Raw genomic sequence first — 14931 nt, 5'->3', positions numbered from 1 at the left:
TCCTGTGTCCAGTTCTGGGCTCCTCAGTTTAGGAAGGAGGTTGACTTGCTGGAACGAGTCCAGAGAAGGGCAACAAAGCTGGGGAGGGGTTTGGAACATAAGCCCTACGAGGAGAGGCTGAGGGAGCTGGGGTTGCTTAGCCTGGAGAAGAGGAGGCTCAGGGGAGACCTTCTTACTCTCTACAACTACCTGAAGGGAGGTTGTAGACAGACGGATGTTGGTCTCTTCTCCCAGGCAGCCAGTACCAGAACAAGAGGACACAGTCTCAGGCTGTGCCAGGAGAGGTTCAGGCTGGCTGTTAGGAAAAAGTTCTACACAGAGAGAGTGATTGCCCATTGGAATGGGCTGCCTGGGGAGGTGGTGGAGTCACCATCACTGGAGGTGTTCAGGAGGAGACTTGATGGGGTGCTTGGTGCCATGGGTTAGTTGTTTAGGTGGTGTTGGATTGGTTGATGGCTTGGACACGATGATCTTGAAGGTCTCTTCCAACCTGGTTTATTCTATGTATTCTATGTATAAGTGAGAAGGTTTGGCTTGCTATGGATTTCTTTTGCATCTGACATGCTTTGCTCTGCTCATCACCCTGGAACTGTAGCACTGTAGCTTGTGTCCAGCCTCTCCATTTAAACACTCCATCACTACCCAGAGCCATTGTGTGAGAGTTATTCTTTTGCCCCTTATGGAGCCACAGAGCAGTCTGCCTGCTCATTAAACCACAACAGCATCCAAGCCACACCTCACATTTTATCAACACATAATAAGGGCAATATATTAAAGGAAACCAATAAAAGTTAAACCACTACTGGTGACATCAATCCTGCAGTGCCAGGCACTTGATTTAGTCCATTAATATTTGTGTGTTCCTCTCCCCAGCCTATGATCATGATGTTTACAGAAACAAATCATCTCATAGATCCCTTCTTTATTGCTTTTCCTACAGCAAAACCAGCTGGCAGCTCCTGGGCACTCTTACCTCCCCCTGAAACAGAGCACACAAGTTCAGGCTACACTTTTGGAGCATTTAAAGAATCCCAAACATCATGTGAAAAAAAATAATCAGAGAACCATAGAATCACTTCAGTTGGAAAAGGCCTTGAAGATCATCAGGTTCAACTCTAACACTACCAATTCTGGTGCCAAGCCAGAATCACACAATTCACAGAATCATGGAGTTGTCAGGGTTGGAAGGGACCTCAAGGCTCAGCCACCTCCAACCCCCCTGCCATGGGCAGGGACACCTCACACTACAGCAGGTTGCTCACAGCCACATCCAGCCTGGCTGCAAACACCTCCAGGCAGGAGGCTTCCACCACCTCCCTGGGCAACCTGTGCCAGGCTCTCACCACCCTCGTAGGGAACAACTTCTTCCTAACAGCCAAGCTCAATCTCCCCACTTCTACTTTTGCTCCATTCCCCCAGTCCTATCACTCCCTGACACCCTCAAAAGTCCCTCCCCAGCTTTCTTGGAGCCCCCTTCAGATACTGCAAGGCCACAATTAGGTCTCCTCAGAGCCTCTCCAGCCTGCACAACCCCAACTCTCTGTCTGTCTCCAGAGCAGAGCAGCTCCAGCCCTCTGCTCATCCTCCTGGCCCTTCTCTGGACACCTTCCAGCACCTCCAGATCCTTCTTGTAATAGAGGCTCCAGAACTGGATGCAGTACTCCAGGTGGGGCCTCACCAGGTCTTTTGCCATGGTCTCAGCATGTCTTTTACCAGCCCATTCCTGGGGGTCATGACTCCAGACAATGCCATCGATAGGGACACTTCTGTCAGACACCTTTCAAAGATTTGGGATTTCAGCCTTTCAAGGATTCACTTCTTGTGGGGAATACAGAATCATACAATTGTTGCTATTGGAAAACACATTGAAGATCCAGCCCAACCATTCTCTAACTCTCCCAAGGCTGGGGCTAAGCCATGCCCCTCAGCACCACATCTCTCTGTCTTCTGAAACACCTCCAGGGATGGGGATTCAACCACCTCCCTGGGAAGCCTGTTCTGAAAATCCTTTCAGAGAAGAAGTTGCTTCTAATCTCCAACCTAAACCTCCCCTGGGGCAGCTTGAAGGCCATTTCCTCTAATCCTATCACTTGTTACAAGGCAGAGGAGACCAGCCTCTGCCTAACTCCAACCTTCTTTCAGGGAGCTGTAGAGAGTAATGAGGTCTCTCTCCTCAGCCCCCTAATCTCCAGACTGAACACCCCCAGTTCCCTCAGCTGCTCCTCCCTAGGTCCAGTATCATAGCATCATAGAATCAGTCAGGGTTGGAAGGGGCCACAAGGATCATTTAGTTCCAACCCCCCTGCCATGGGCAGGGACACCCCACACTAGATCAGCCTGGCCACAGCCTCATCCAGCCTGGGCTTAAACACCTCCAGGGACAGGGCCCCAACCACCTCCCTGGACAACCCATTCCAGGGCTACACCACTCTCATGGGGAAGAACTTCCTCCTCCCCTCCAGCCTGAATCTCCCCACCTCCAGCTTCATTCCATTCCCCCTAGTCCTATCACTCCCTGAGATCCTGAGCAGTCCCTCCCCAGCCTTCTTGGAGCCCCCTTCAGATACTGGAAGGCCACAATGAGGTCACCTGGGAGCCTTCTCTTCTCCAGACTGAACAGCCCCAACTCCTTCAGTCTGTCCTCATAGGAGAGGGGCTCCAGCCCTCTGCTCATCCTCATGGCCCTTCTCTGGACACCTTCCAGCACCTCCAGATCCCTCTTGCAATAGGGGCTCCAGAACTGGAGGCAGTACTCCAGGTGGGGTCTCAGCAGAGCTGAGCAGAGGGGGAGAATCCCCTCCCTGGCCCTGCTGGCCACACTTCTCTTGCTGCAGCCCAGGCTCTGCTTGGCTTTCTGGGCTGCAAGTGCACACTGAGAGCTCCTGGTGAGCTTCTCCTCCCCCAGCACCCCCAAGTCTCTCTCCTCAGGGCTGCTTTCCAGCCAGTCCCTGCCCAGCCTGCATTTGTGCCTGGGATTGCCTCCACCCAGCTGCAGGACCCTGCCCTTGGTCTTGTTGAACCTCCTGAGGTTGGCTTGTGCCCAGCTCTCCAGCCTGTCCAGGTCCCTCTGGATGGATCCTTCCCTCCAGCTGTCAGCAGCACCACACAGCTTGGTGTCATCAGCAAACCTGCTGAGGCTGCACTCAGTGCCACTGTCCATGGCACCCACAGAGATGTTGAACAAGCCTGGTGCCAGGACTGATCCCTGAGGGACTCTGCTTGTCCCTGGCCTCCACTGGCACACGGCCCCATGGACAGCCACTCTTTGGGTGCCACCATCAAGCCAGTTCTTTACTATGATCTGTTCTCCAGACCCTTCCCCCTCTCTGTTGCCCTGCTCCCTGGACACACTCCAGCCCCTCAATGATCTTCCTGGAGCGAGGGCCCCAAAACTGAACCCAGTACTCAGCGTGTTGCCACACCAGTGCTGAGTACAGGTGGACAACCCCTTCCCTGGTCCTGCTGGCCACACCATTCCTGACCCAGGCCAGGCTTCTCTTGGCCTTCTTGGCCCCCTGGGCACACCCTGGCTCATCTTCATCTGGCTGTCAGCCACCACCCCCAGGGCCTTTTCCACTGGGCAGTTTCCAACTGCTCTGCCCCAAGCCTGCAGCATTCATGGGGTTGTTGTGACCCTTCAGAAACTATCAGCAGGTAAATCCCCCCTAGGGCATTCTGCCTATGGTGGACAGAATGCCTTTTAAGATTCAAAAGTGCTGGCAAATTTGATTTCTATGGGAGAGAAGGGAAGAGACTGCTGCTTACTTATGGGTAGGCTGCTCAGGAAGCATCACTCAAGAGTTGTTTTACAGTTCTAGAGAACATATCTCTGTTTTAAATACCTTTGCTGTGCAGTCCACATGGGTGTTGTTTGCTCAGACACATGGAAGAAATCAATGTTAGAGCCATAAATAATGGATGGAGCCTTACAGCATGACTTTTTTCATCCTTCAGGAGGGACATAAAACAACTGCTTGAAAGCAGGGTGGAGACACAGCTGCAGCCGCTCGAGTTCACGGCCCAAGAGATTTGGGTGAGTACCAACAGAGATGGCTACCAGTGTGCTACCCTGGCACCACAGCCTTCTCTGCTGGAGCTGGCAGAAAGGCAGAGAGGGCACCTGATAGTCAGCAGAATGGCTTAGGTTGGAAGGGACCTTAGAGATCACCTGCTCCAACCACCCTGCCATGGGCAAGGACACCTCTCAGCTGGACTTGGTTGCTCAAGGCCTCATCCAACCTGGCCTTGAACACCTCCAGGCAGGAGGCATCCACAGCCTCCCTGGGCAACAGAGTGCAAAGTCCTTCATCTTGGCTAGGCCAGCTTCAGGCACAAATCCAGGCTGGGGGCAGAGTGGGTTGAGAGTAGCTCTGAAGATAAAAATTTGGGGGTGTTGGGTGCTGAGCAGCTCCCCAGGAGCCAGCAGTGCCCTCAGGCAGCTGTGTGCTGGGTTGCAGCCAGAGCAGTGTGGGCAGCAGGGCAGGAGAGGGGATTCTGCCCCTTGGATCTGCTCTGCTCAGACCTCACCTCCCATCCTGCCTCCAGTTCTGGTACCCCCAACAGGAGAAGGACACAGAGCTGTGGAGTGAGTCCAGAGGAGGCCACAAAGGTGTTCCAAGGGCTGGAGCAGCTCTGCTGTGAGGACAGGCTGAGGGAGCTGGGATGTTCAGCCTGGAGAAGAGAAGGCTCCAGGGAGACCTAAGAGCAGCCTGCCAGTACCTGAAGGGGGCTACAAGAAGGCTGCAGAGAGACTTCTCATGAGGGTATCTGGAGACAGGACAAAGAGGAATGTTTTGAAGCTGAGGCAGAGCAGGGTTAGACTGGAGCTGAGGAAGAAGTTCTGCATTATGAGGGTGATGAGACACTGGAACAGGTTGCCCAGGGAGGCTGTGGATGCTTCCTCCCTGGAGGTGTTGAAGGCCAGGTTGGATGAGGCCTTGAGCAACCAAGGCTAGCTGAGAGGTGTCCCTGCCCATGGCAGGGAGGTTAGAGCAGATAATCTCTGAGGCCTCTTCCAACCTCAGCCGGTTTCTGATATGGGCAATTTTAACTTCTTTATTATCTTTTTGTGTGCTTCCATTGTCCACTTGAACACAGATTACCAAGATCCCAGGTGAAGGCAGCCAGGCTGTTACAGACACCTGCATCCTTCAGAACTGTGCAGCTTTGGAATAAGGCACTGATCAGATCTTGGGCTTAGCTTTGGAGGGGAGGGGGCTGGAGCTAAGCTGGCAAATTGCTGAAAGAAGAATCTCACAAACCACAGTTCCGAGCTGAAATTTTCTGTAGTTAAGCTGTGCTAATTTTGGCCCTTCCTAGGGATGCAGTCAGCAGCCAAGGGCAAGATCTGAGAATAGAATAACAAATAGAATAGAATAAACCAGGTTGGAAGAGACCTTCAAGATCATCGAGTCCAACCTATCATCCAACATCTTCTCCCAGGCAGCCAGCACCAGAACAAGAGGGCACAGTCTCAGACTGCACCAGGGGAGGTTTAGGCTGGAGGTGAGGAAGAAGTTCTACACAGAGAGAGTGATTGCTCATTGGAATGGGCGGCATCAGAGGTGTTCAGGAGACTTGATGGGGTGCTTGGTGCCATGGTTTAGTTGATTAGGTGGTGTTGGATGATAGGTTGGACGTGATGATCTTGAAGGTCTCTTTCAATCTGGTCTATTCTATTCTATCACCTAATCAACTAACCCATGGCACCAAGCACCCTATCAAGTCTCCTCCTGAACACCTCCAGGGATGGTGACTCCACCACCTCCCCAGGCAGCCCATTCCAATGGGCAATCACTCTCTCTGTGTAGAACTTCCTGCTAACCTCCAGCCTAAACCTCCCCTGGCACAGCTTGAGACTGTGTCCTCTTGTTCTGGTGCTGCTTGCCTGGGAGAAGAGACCAACACCCACCTGGCTACAACCTCCCTTCAGGCAGTTGTAGAGAGCAATGAGGACTCCCCTGAGCCTCCTCTTCTGCAGGCTAAGCAACCCCAGCTCCCTCAGCCTCTCCTCACAGGGCTGTGCTCCAGACCCCTCCCCAGCTTTGTTGCCCTTTTCTGGACACACTCCAGCAAGTCAACCTCCTTCCTAAACTGAGGGGCCCAGAACTGGACACAGGACTCAAGGTGTGGCCTAACCAGTGCAGTGTACAGGGGCACAATGACTTCCCTGCTCCTGCTGGCCACACTGTTCCTGATGCAGGCCAGGATGCCATTGGCCCTCCTGGCCACCTGGGCACACTGCAGGCTCATGTTCAGAAGACAAACTCCAAATGGGGTAGCATTCAGTTTCACTCCCAGGCCCATTATTTGCACACCACTTTAACCAGGCAGCATGATTACAGTCACTCAGACAAGGCTGTTGTTGACATTCTGGGGGATTTGACTGTTGGTACCTTGAAGCTGTGATCCCCTCTATCCCCTCTGCCAGAACGTGGATCACTTTGGATCACTTGTCCCAAAAGGAAAGACAAATTGTTGACACTTCCATGAGAGACTTCAACTTCAGCAACTTAATCCTGTTGCTGTCAAAGATAAAATCTCCTCTGGCTTCAGCATCTCAACTCATCTACTGTTTGCTGGGTTGTGATCCTACAGAACAAACATGTCCTACAGTCAAGGAATGGTTTGGGTTGAAAGGGACCTTAAAGGCCATCTAGTTCCAATGCCCCTGCCATGGGCAGAGACACCTCCTACCAGACCAGGCTGATCAAGGCCCCATCCAACCTGGCTTTCAACACTGCCAGGCTTGGAGCCTCCAAAGCTCCCCTGAGCAACCTGTTCCTGTGCCTCATTACCCTCATGGGGAAGAATTTTTTCCTGATGTCCAATCTAAATCCAGATTCTTCCAGTCTGAAGCCACTACCCTTGTCCTGTCACTTCATGCCTTTGTAAAAAGGCCCTCTCCAGCTCTCCTGTAGCCCCCTAAAATACTGGAAGGTTTCTAGAAGGTCTCTTTGGAGCCTTTTCTTCTCCAGCCTGTACCACCCAAACTCTCTCAGCCTGCCTTCACAGCAGAGGTGCTCCAGCCCTTGGATCATCTTGGTGGTCTCCTCTGGACCCACTCTAACAGTTCCACATCCTGCTTGTGCTGGGGGGTTCCAGAAGTGGATACAGGACACCAGGTGGGGTCTCATGAGAGGGGCAGCAGAGGGGCAGAATCCCTTCCATTGACCTGTAAGGCTAATACCTGTGAAGCCATCTCTGAAGGACTGTTTTAGGAGGTGTAGAAAGACCTCTTGGGATGGTTTGATAGCAACACTGGGGAGACTTTGAAAGCTTCACTAAGACTCAAGGCTGAAGCTCTGGGAACAGGAGCCACAATACCACTGGTGAGAAATTCCCACATGAAGGAAACAGAAGGAGATAACAACTTACTGCAGCTTGTCGGTGGGTGTTGGAAAGGATCCCGTGGATCTTGACTTTGTCTTTCTCCATCTGGTCTATATTGACCCACAGATCCCTGCTGGTCGAATCGTAGGGGCCATACGTCCTTGAAGTGTAGTAGTTATGATCTGTGTCCTCCTGAAAGGGGAGAAAAGAGGGGGACAGTTTAGGCTGTGCCCTGAAGAAAAGGACAGGGGCAGAATTCTCCAGCTGAATGTTTATCACAGCATCACCAAGGCTGGAAGAGACCTCAAAGATCATCAAGTCCAACCTGTCACCACAGACCTCACGACTAGACCATGGCACCAAGTGCCACATCCAATCCCCTCTTGAACACCTCCAGCAATGGGGACTCCACCACCTCCCTGGGCAGCACATCCCAATGGCTAACAACTCTCTCAGTGAAGAACTTTCTCCTCACCTCCAGCCTAAACTTCCCCTGGTGCAGCTTGAGACTGTGTCCTCTTGTTCTGGTGCTGGGTGCTTGAGAGAAGAGACCAACTCCCTCCCGGCTGCAACCTCCCTTCAGGGAGTTGGAGAGGGCAATGAGGTCTCCCCTGAGCCTCCTCTTCTCCAGGCTAAGCAACCCCAGCTCCCTCAGCCTCTCCTCACAGGGCTGTGCTCAAGGCCTCTCCCCAGCCTTGTTGCCCTTCTCTGGACACCTTCAAGTCTCTCAATGTCCTTCTTAAACTGAGGGGCCCAGAACTGGACACAGGACTCAAGGGGTGGCCTAAGCAGTGCTGAGCACAGGGCACAATGACTTCCCTGCTCCTGCTGGCCACACTATTCCTGATGCAGGCCAGGATGCCCTTGGCCTTCTTGGCCACCTGGGCACACTGCTGGCTCATGTTCAGGCAGCTGTCAATCAGCACCCCCAGCTCCCTCTCTGTTTGGGAGCTCTCAGCCACTCTGACCCCAGCCTGTAGCTCTGCATGGGGTTGTTGTGAAGTAATTCCTCATGTGTTTCTGGGGCTTTAGGTGTAAAAGGAAAACACAGATTAATTCTGAATGAATTTCTTTGGTCAGATGTGAGCTGTACCACGGCAAATCTCTCTAGCATTCTTGCTCTCACTCACTCCAGCTTCAATCTGACTTTCATTTCTTGGCCCAGAGTGCATGCAGCCCACCCTGGGCTGAAACTGATGAGATAAGAAAAACTCCCTTTTCTTAACAACTGCTTTGAGCTAACAAATTTCCCTTAACATCCTTTTCTCTCTCCTTCTCCTTTGTGGTGGATTAACTCCCATCCTGAAGAAAAACAGGGTGAAAGGCTTGGGAATGCTCTGCCCTCCCTGCAGGGTGTTTTCCCCCTGGGAAACTCAGTCTGTTCCACTCTCCCTCCCTGCCCAGCTAGGGTATAAAAGGTAGGACACTGCAGCCATTAGCTCTCTTCTTGGCTCCTGCCTCTCCTGGATGGGAGCTACTGCAGCTGCCTTCCTGCTCCTCTGCCATGTGGTCCTTCTCCCTGCTGCCTCTGCACTTCTTCAGAGAGAGAGACTGGTTTTGTGTTCTTGTTTTTCTTCCCCTCCCATCCATCCTTGTTCCTGGCCCTTGTGAGCCTTACCTGTTATTGTTTATAGATAGATAGATGTGTGTATATATCTATATATACATATGTGTGTGTATATACATATTGTTTAAAGACAACTCATTACCTCTCTACTTCCAGGCCAACTCCAAATTATTGCTTGGTGGATTTGCTCCTCTCCTTTTTTTCCCCCCTTTCTGTTGGGAGGGAGGAGGGGGGAGCAGGGGAGAGATTCTCAGCCTTGCCCCCATCTGAGCTCTTCACTCCCAGTTAAGGCTCAAACCGCCACATCCTTTTAGGGGAAAGGGAAGGGGGGGAGAGATTTGGGGGGAAACAGAGGTGGGATCCTCCTCAGGAGGACCTGTGGTGTGTTCTTTCCTGTGAATTCTTGCATGATATTGTAAATGCTGTCTGTTTTGTACAGATTCACTGCATTCCCTTACTGCTTGTAAAACACAGCCTCCATTCGCTGCTCCGGCTGGGTTAGCTGTGCTTCATGTGGGTGTGGATTAAACCATCTAAACCACTACAGAGAGACAGGAAGTACAGCTTAGAATGGAAGAAGCACCTTAGTGTTAGATCAAACTCACCCTTGGAATACTGAGCCTTGGGATACTGTGGCTGAGCCCCAAATATTGCTGCTCCTGGGAGCAGGGAGTCACCGCTGCTTCGCTGTTGACTGCACCGTGAGCCAAGAGGGAAGAAAAGTACCAATGTGTGGCACAAGACAGCTCTGCTCCCAACCACAAGCAGTTGGCCAGGCAAACAGCTACCTCAGGCAATCATCTTACAGGATGATTATAGTGTTCCCTGGCCCCAAATCCAATCATGCAGTTCCTGTCACCACATCAGTGAAACCCATGGCAAAGCCCTTCAAGGCAAGATTCACAGAGTGCATTAGGTTGGAAAGGACGCTCAAAGGTCATCTTGTCCAACACCCCTGCAGGCAGCAGGGACACCTCCAACCAGAGCAGGCTGCCTGGGGCCACAGCAAGGCTTGAATGTCTCCAGGGACAGAGCCTCAACCACATCCCTGGGCAACCTGTTCCACTGTCTCACCACCCTCATGGTGCAGAACTTGTCCTGATGTCCAACCTAAATCTGCCCTGCTCCACTTTCAAACCGTTGCCTCTCATCCTATCATCACAAGCTCTTCTAAATAGTCCCTCCCCAGCCTTCCTGTAGGGCCCTTTCACATATGGAAATGCAGCTCTAAGGTCCCCCTAGAGCCTTCTTTTCTCCAGGCTGACCAACCTGTGAGAGACTAAATCTTGTCTCTCTTGATGTGACTCAGCAAAGCTAACATCACCTTTGCTGATGTGTATTGGGAAGAAGCCACTGGATAACAACTCTCTGGAATGGGCACAGAGAAGCTAATCTCTACCCAACAGCTACCCTGGAAAGGGAGGATGGTGAAAAGGATAAAGATTGCTCACCAGACTGCAGCTGCCATGGAAATAATGGGCACAGGCCACTGCTATCAATACTCTCTGGAATATGCATATGCACCACCTGGACTCATACCTAAACACTGCATAAAAGATCTGAGCAACCACTGGCTTGGAAGAAGGAAAAGACCTGGACAATGCTGCCCTGAAGAAAATACCAGGAGAGAAAAGGACAGAGACATCACCATGGAGCCTGGAGGCAGCAGGCCAGGAGGAAGCCTCTCTCCGTGTCCTAAGTTCCGCCTGCTGCAACTCCTGGAGCTGAAGGACTGGAGCTCAGAGAAGGACTTAGACTTGGACTTTGGGATCTCTCCCTCCCCTCCACCAGTGGAGGACAGCACAGCCAACAAGGATGACCTTTCCTCCATGCCAAAGCTGCAGCAGCCTTCCTCCACAGACCCAAACCATCTTGGGGGGTGAGGGGTGTGGTAATGTAATTCCTTTTATCTTCTCTCTCTCTCTTTTCTCTCTCTCTCTCCTTGTGTTCCATCCACTTTATTCTGTTAATAAATAGCCTCAAGGGCTGTTGATATTTTGGCCTTCTTTGTGCTTCTAATTTCATAACACAGAATGAACTGAGGTTCTTTCCCTCTCTGGACTGAGCCACAACCCCAGCTCCTTCAGCCTGTAGCTCCCTGTGACAACAGCCAAGCTCTAGCTGAGTGATGAGCAGTTAGGCACCTGAAAAACTGTAATTTTTAACATTTTTAAACATAGTTTCACTGAATGCCAGGTTGGAAGGGACCCCAAGGGTCATCTGCTCCAACCTTTCTAGGTGATAGTGGAGTTGAAACGAGCTGGCTCTGCACCCTAGCAAGCTGAGCCTTACAACTGTCCCGTGTAGGGGAATCCACCACTTCCCTTGGGAGATGATTCCAGTCCCTATGAGGAAAACCATTTACTGGAATGCCCTTTATAAAAACATCCCAAAAGCTCCTAATAGCTCTAAGTTTCCAACACTCTTTAGTTTTAAATCTCAAAACTCTCTTTCATTGTATGTTTGCCACCAGTAAGCAGCATGGAACTGCCCTCCCATCACTCTGTGCTGCCACGCAGACCTGACATCCCTCTGACATGACAAGACCCACTGCTTAGAACACACAGAGAAGCTGGCTGAAGATGAGCCATCAGTGTGTGCCCAAGTAGGCAAACAGCAGCCTGGCCTGGATCAGCAAGAGTGTGGCCAGCAGGACCACAAAACAGATTGTCCCCCTGCACTCAGCATTGATGAAGCCACACCTTGAGGACTTGAGTATTGGGTCCCTCACTCCAAGAAGGACACTGAGGTGCTGGATCAGGTCCAGAGAAGGGCAACAAAGCTGGGGAAGGGTCTGGAGAACAGGGCTGGTGAGGAATAGGGTGGGCAGCAGGGCCAGGGAAGGGATCATCCCCCTGTGCTCAGCACTGGGGAGGCCACCCCTGGAGTGCTGTGTTCAGCTCTGGGCCCTCCCTGCAGGAAGGACACTGAGGGGCTGGAGCCTGTGCAGAGCAGGGCAGGCAGGCAGGAGAAGGGCCTGGAGCCCCTGGGCTAGAGGAGGGGCTGAGGGAGCTGGGGGGGTTGAGGCTGGAGAAGAGGAGGCTGAGGGAGACCTCCTTGCTCTCTGCAGCTCCCTGAAAGGAGACTGGAGCCAGGTAGGGGTTGGTAAAAAAGTGATAGAATGAGATGAAATGGCCTCAAGTTGCACTGGTGGGGAAAGGTAGGTTGGATATTAGGAAAGAAGTGGTCAGGCTTGCCCAGGGAGGTGGTGGAGTAGCCATCCCTGGAGGTGTTAAAAATGACATAGACATGGTTTAGTGGCATGGTGGTGTTGGGTCGATGGTTGGACTTGATAAGCTTGGAGGTCTTTTCCAACATTAATCATTCTATGACCCATTCCTACTGATGTGGTCCTGTGTTGAAGATTGCCAGACACTGCCAGAGCTTCTAGTCTAAATGAAAGCTTTCATGTTCTGGGTTGAACATATCAACCACAAATCCTGTTCCATGGAATCACAGAATTGTTTCTTTTGGAAGAGACCTTGCAACCTGTATCTTATCCTCCATTAACACTGCTGCTGCTGCTGCATTTTACTTAAGCTGTTGCAGATATCACAGCCTCACAGGATGTTAGGGGTTGGAAGGGACCTCTGGAGATCTTCCAGTCCACCCCCCCTGCCAGAGCAGGACCATAGCATCCAGCACAGGTCACACAGGAACACATCCAGACAGGGATGGAAAGGCTCTGGAGAAGGAGACTCCACAACCTCTCTGGGCAGCCTGCTCCAGAGCTCTGGGACCCTCACAGTCAAGAAGTTCCTCCTCATGTTGAGTTTCCATCCATTGCTCCTTGTCCAATCCCAGGGCACAGTGAGCAGAGGCTGTCCCTGTGCCTTCCTTCCTGACCCCCAGCCCTCAGATATTGACAGACATAAGCACATGACATAATCAGGTTGTTTTCTCCTTGACCTACTGCTGCAGAATCACAGAATCATTGTGGTTGGAAAAGTCCTCTCAGATCACTGAGCTCAACCACTGTTCAAACACCAAGTCAGGTGCTAACCAGCTGCACCAAGTGCTACGCCAAGGATGCTCTTCCCCAGCAAATTTCAGTGAGACTTTTGAAGCAGCTTCTAACAACTTCAGCAGCTCTGAGAGAGTCACAGAAGTACACATAATTAAAACTCTGCTGCCAGGAGGATGACAGAAGCCTCACCAACTTCTTTTCTTCTTTAATGACCAAAAGAAACTGTTACCACTGTCATGCATACGAAGCAGGTACAGTAAAAGAAAAGGTTTTGACAACAGAGACCTCCTTCCCCAGTCTAATTTATCATTCTGGCAGAACCTCCATAGGAATCACAAGTTACATTGAAGGCATCACCAAGCCAAAGAAGAAATAATTACCACAAGAGCTGGTTGCTGATAAACAAGAAAGATTTCAGCTGTGGTTAAGGCTGAGCAGAGCTGCTGCATTTCCAGCTTCTCATAACTAGGGAAAGGCAAAACAAATACAAAAACCCCATCTCAACTCTGCTTGAAACTGTGCAGGCTCTCTGCACTTCCAGCTTTTGATAACTAGGATAACTGCCTTAGAAAATTCCCAGCAGGAGCAGGGAGGTCATTCTGCCCCTGTACACTGCACTGGTGAGGCCACATCTTGAGTCCTGTGTCCAGTTCTGGGCCCCTCAGTTCAGGAAGGAGGTTGACTTGCTGGAAGGTGTCCAGAGAAAGGCAACAAAGTTGGTGAGGGGCTTGGAGCACAGCCCTGTGAGGAGAGGCTGAGGGAGCTGGGGTTGCTTAGCCTGGAGAAGAGGAGGCTCAGGGGAGACCTTCTTGCTCTCTACAACTCCCTGAAGGGAGGTTGTAGCCAGGTGGGGGTTGGTCTCTTCTCCCAGGCACCCAGCACCAGAACAAGAGAACACAGTCTCAAGCTGTGCCAGGGGAGGTTTAGGCTGGAGGTTAGGAAGAAGTTCTACACAGAGCCCATTGGAATGTGCTGCCCAGGGAGGTGGTGGAGGTGTTCAGGAGGAGGCTTGATAGGGTGCTTGGTGCCATGGGTTAGTTGATTAGGTGGTGCTGGATGAGAGGTTGGATGTGATGATCTTGAAGGTCTCTTCCAACCTGGTCTGGTCTATTCTATTTGTCAAAAAATATTTCACTTGTGGTTAAAACTGTGCAGAGTTTTTGCATTCCCAGCTTTTGATAACTAAGAATAGTGAAATAAACAAACAGACAAACAAACTATGGCTAAAACTGGGCAGAGATTCTGCATTGCCATTTTTTCATGGCTAAGAAAATGTAAAACAATAATAATAATGATAATCATAATAATCAACTATGGTTAAAACTGAGCAGAGTTTCTGCACTTCCAGCTTTTGATAACTAAGAAAAGTCAAATAAATATTTCACTTGTGGTTAAAAAATGGCATGGCATGGCATGGCATGGCATCAACCAGGTTGGAAGAGACCTCAGAGATCATCAAGTCCAACCTATCACCCAGCACCATCTGATCAACTAAACCATGGCACCAAGTGCCTCAGCCAGGCTCTTCCTAAACACCTCCAGTGATGGTGACTCCACCACCTCCCTGGGCAGCACATTCCAAAGGCCAAGCTCTCTTACTAGGAAGAACTTCTTACTAACATCCAGCCTGAACCTCCCCTGGCACAGCTTGAGACTGTGTCCTCTTGTTCTGGTGCTGGGTGCCTGGGAGAAGAAACCAACCCCCACCTGGCTACAACCTCCCTTCAGGCAGTTGCAGAGAGCAATGAGGTCTCCCCTGAGCCTCCTCTTCTCCAGGCTAAGCAACCCCAGCTCCCTCAGCCTCTCCTCACAGGGCTGTGCTCCAGACCCCTCCCCAGCTTTGTTGCCCTTAAAATCAAAACTGCACTTCCAGCTTCTGATAACTAAGAAAAGTCAAACAGACATTTCAGCTATGGTTGAAACTGGGCAGAGACTCTGCACTTCCAGCTTTTCATAAGCAATAAAACTACTCCTATTAAGTGCTAGGAGCTAAGCCCCTACCTCCACAGCTGGAAGGCTCTGACACTGAGCCAAGCTGGTAGCTCTGTAAGAATGCTCTAAAGGA

General features: G+C 51.2%; 1 protein-coding gene across 1 annotated transcript in view; it reads right to left on the bottom strand.

Moving 5' to 3' along the window:
- Positions 1-14931, bottom strand: part of PLXDC2 (plexin domain containing 2) — a 369954-nt gene that overhangs the window by 163081 nt on the left and 191942 nt on the right. The window contains exon 3 of the mRNA XM_054171328.1: positions 7378-7524. Coding sequence (XP_054027303.1) covers positions 7378-7524 — 147 coding nt within the window. The remainder of the gene's footprint in view (positions 1-7377; positions 7525-14931) is intronic.

This window comes from Dryobates pubescens, chromosome 21, assembly GCF_014839835.1.
Source record: "Dryobates pubescens isolate bDryPub1 chromosome 21, bDryPub1.pri, whole genome shotgun sequence".
In the NCBI taxonomy this organism is placed as follows: Eukaryota; Metazoa; Chordata; class Aves; order Piciformes; family Picidae; genus Dryobates; species Dryobates pubescens.
The sequence above is the reverse complement of the archived record's forward strand: the minus strand, read 5'-3'. Positions and strand labels throughout refer to the sequence as shown.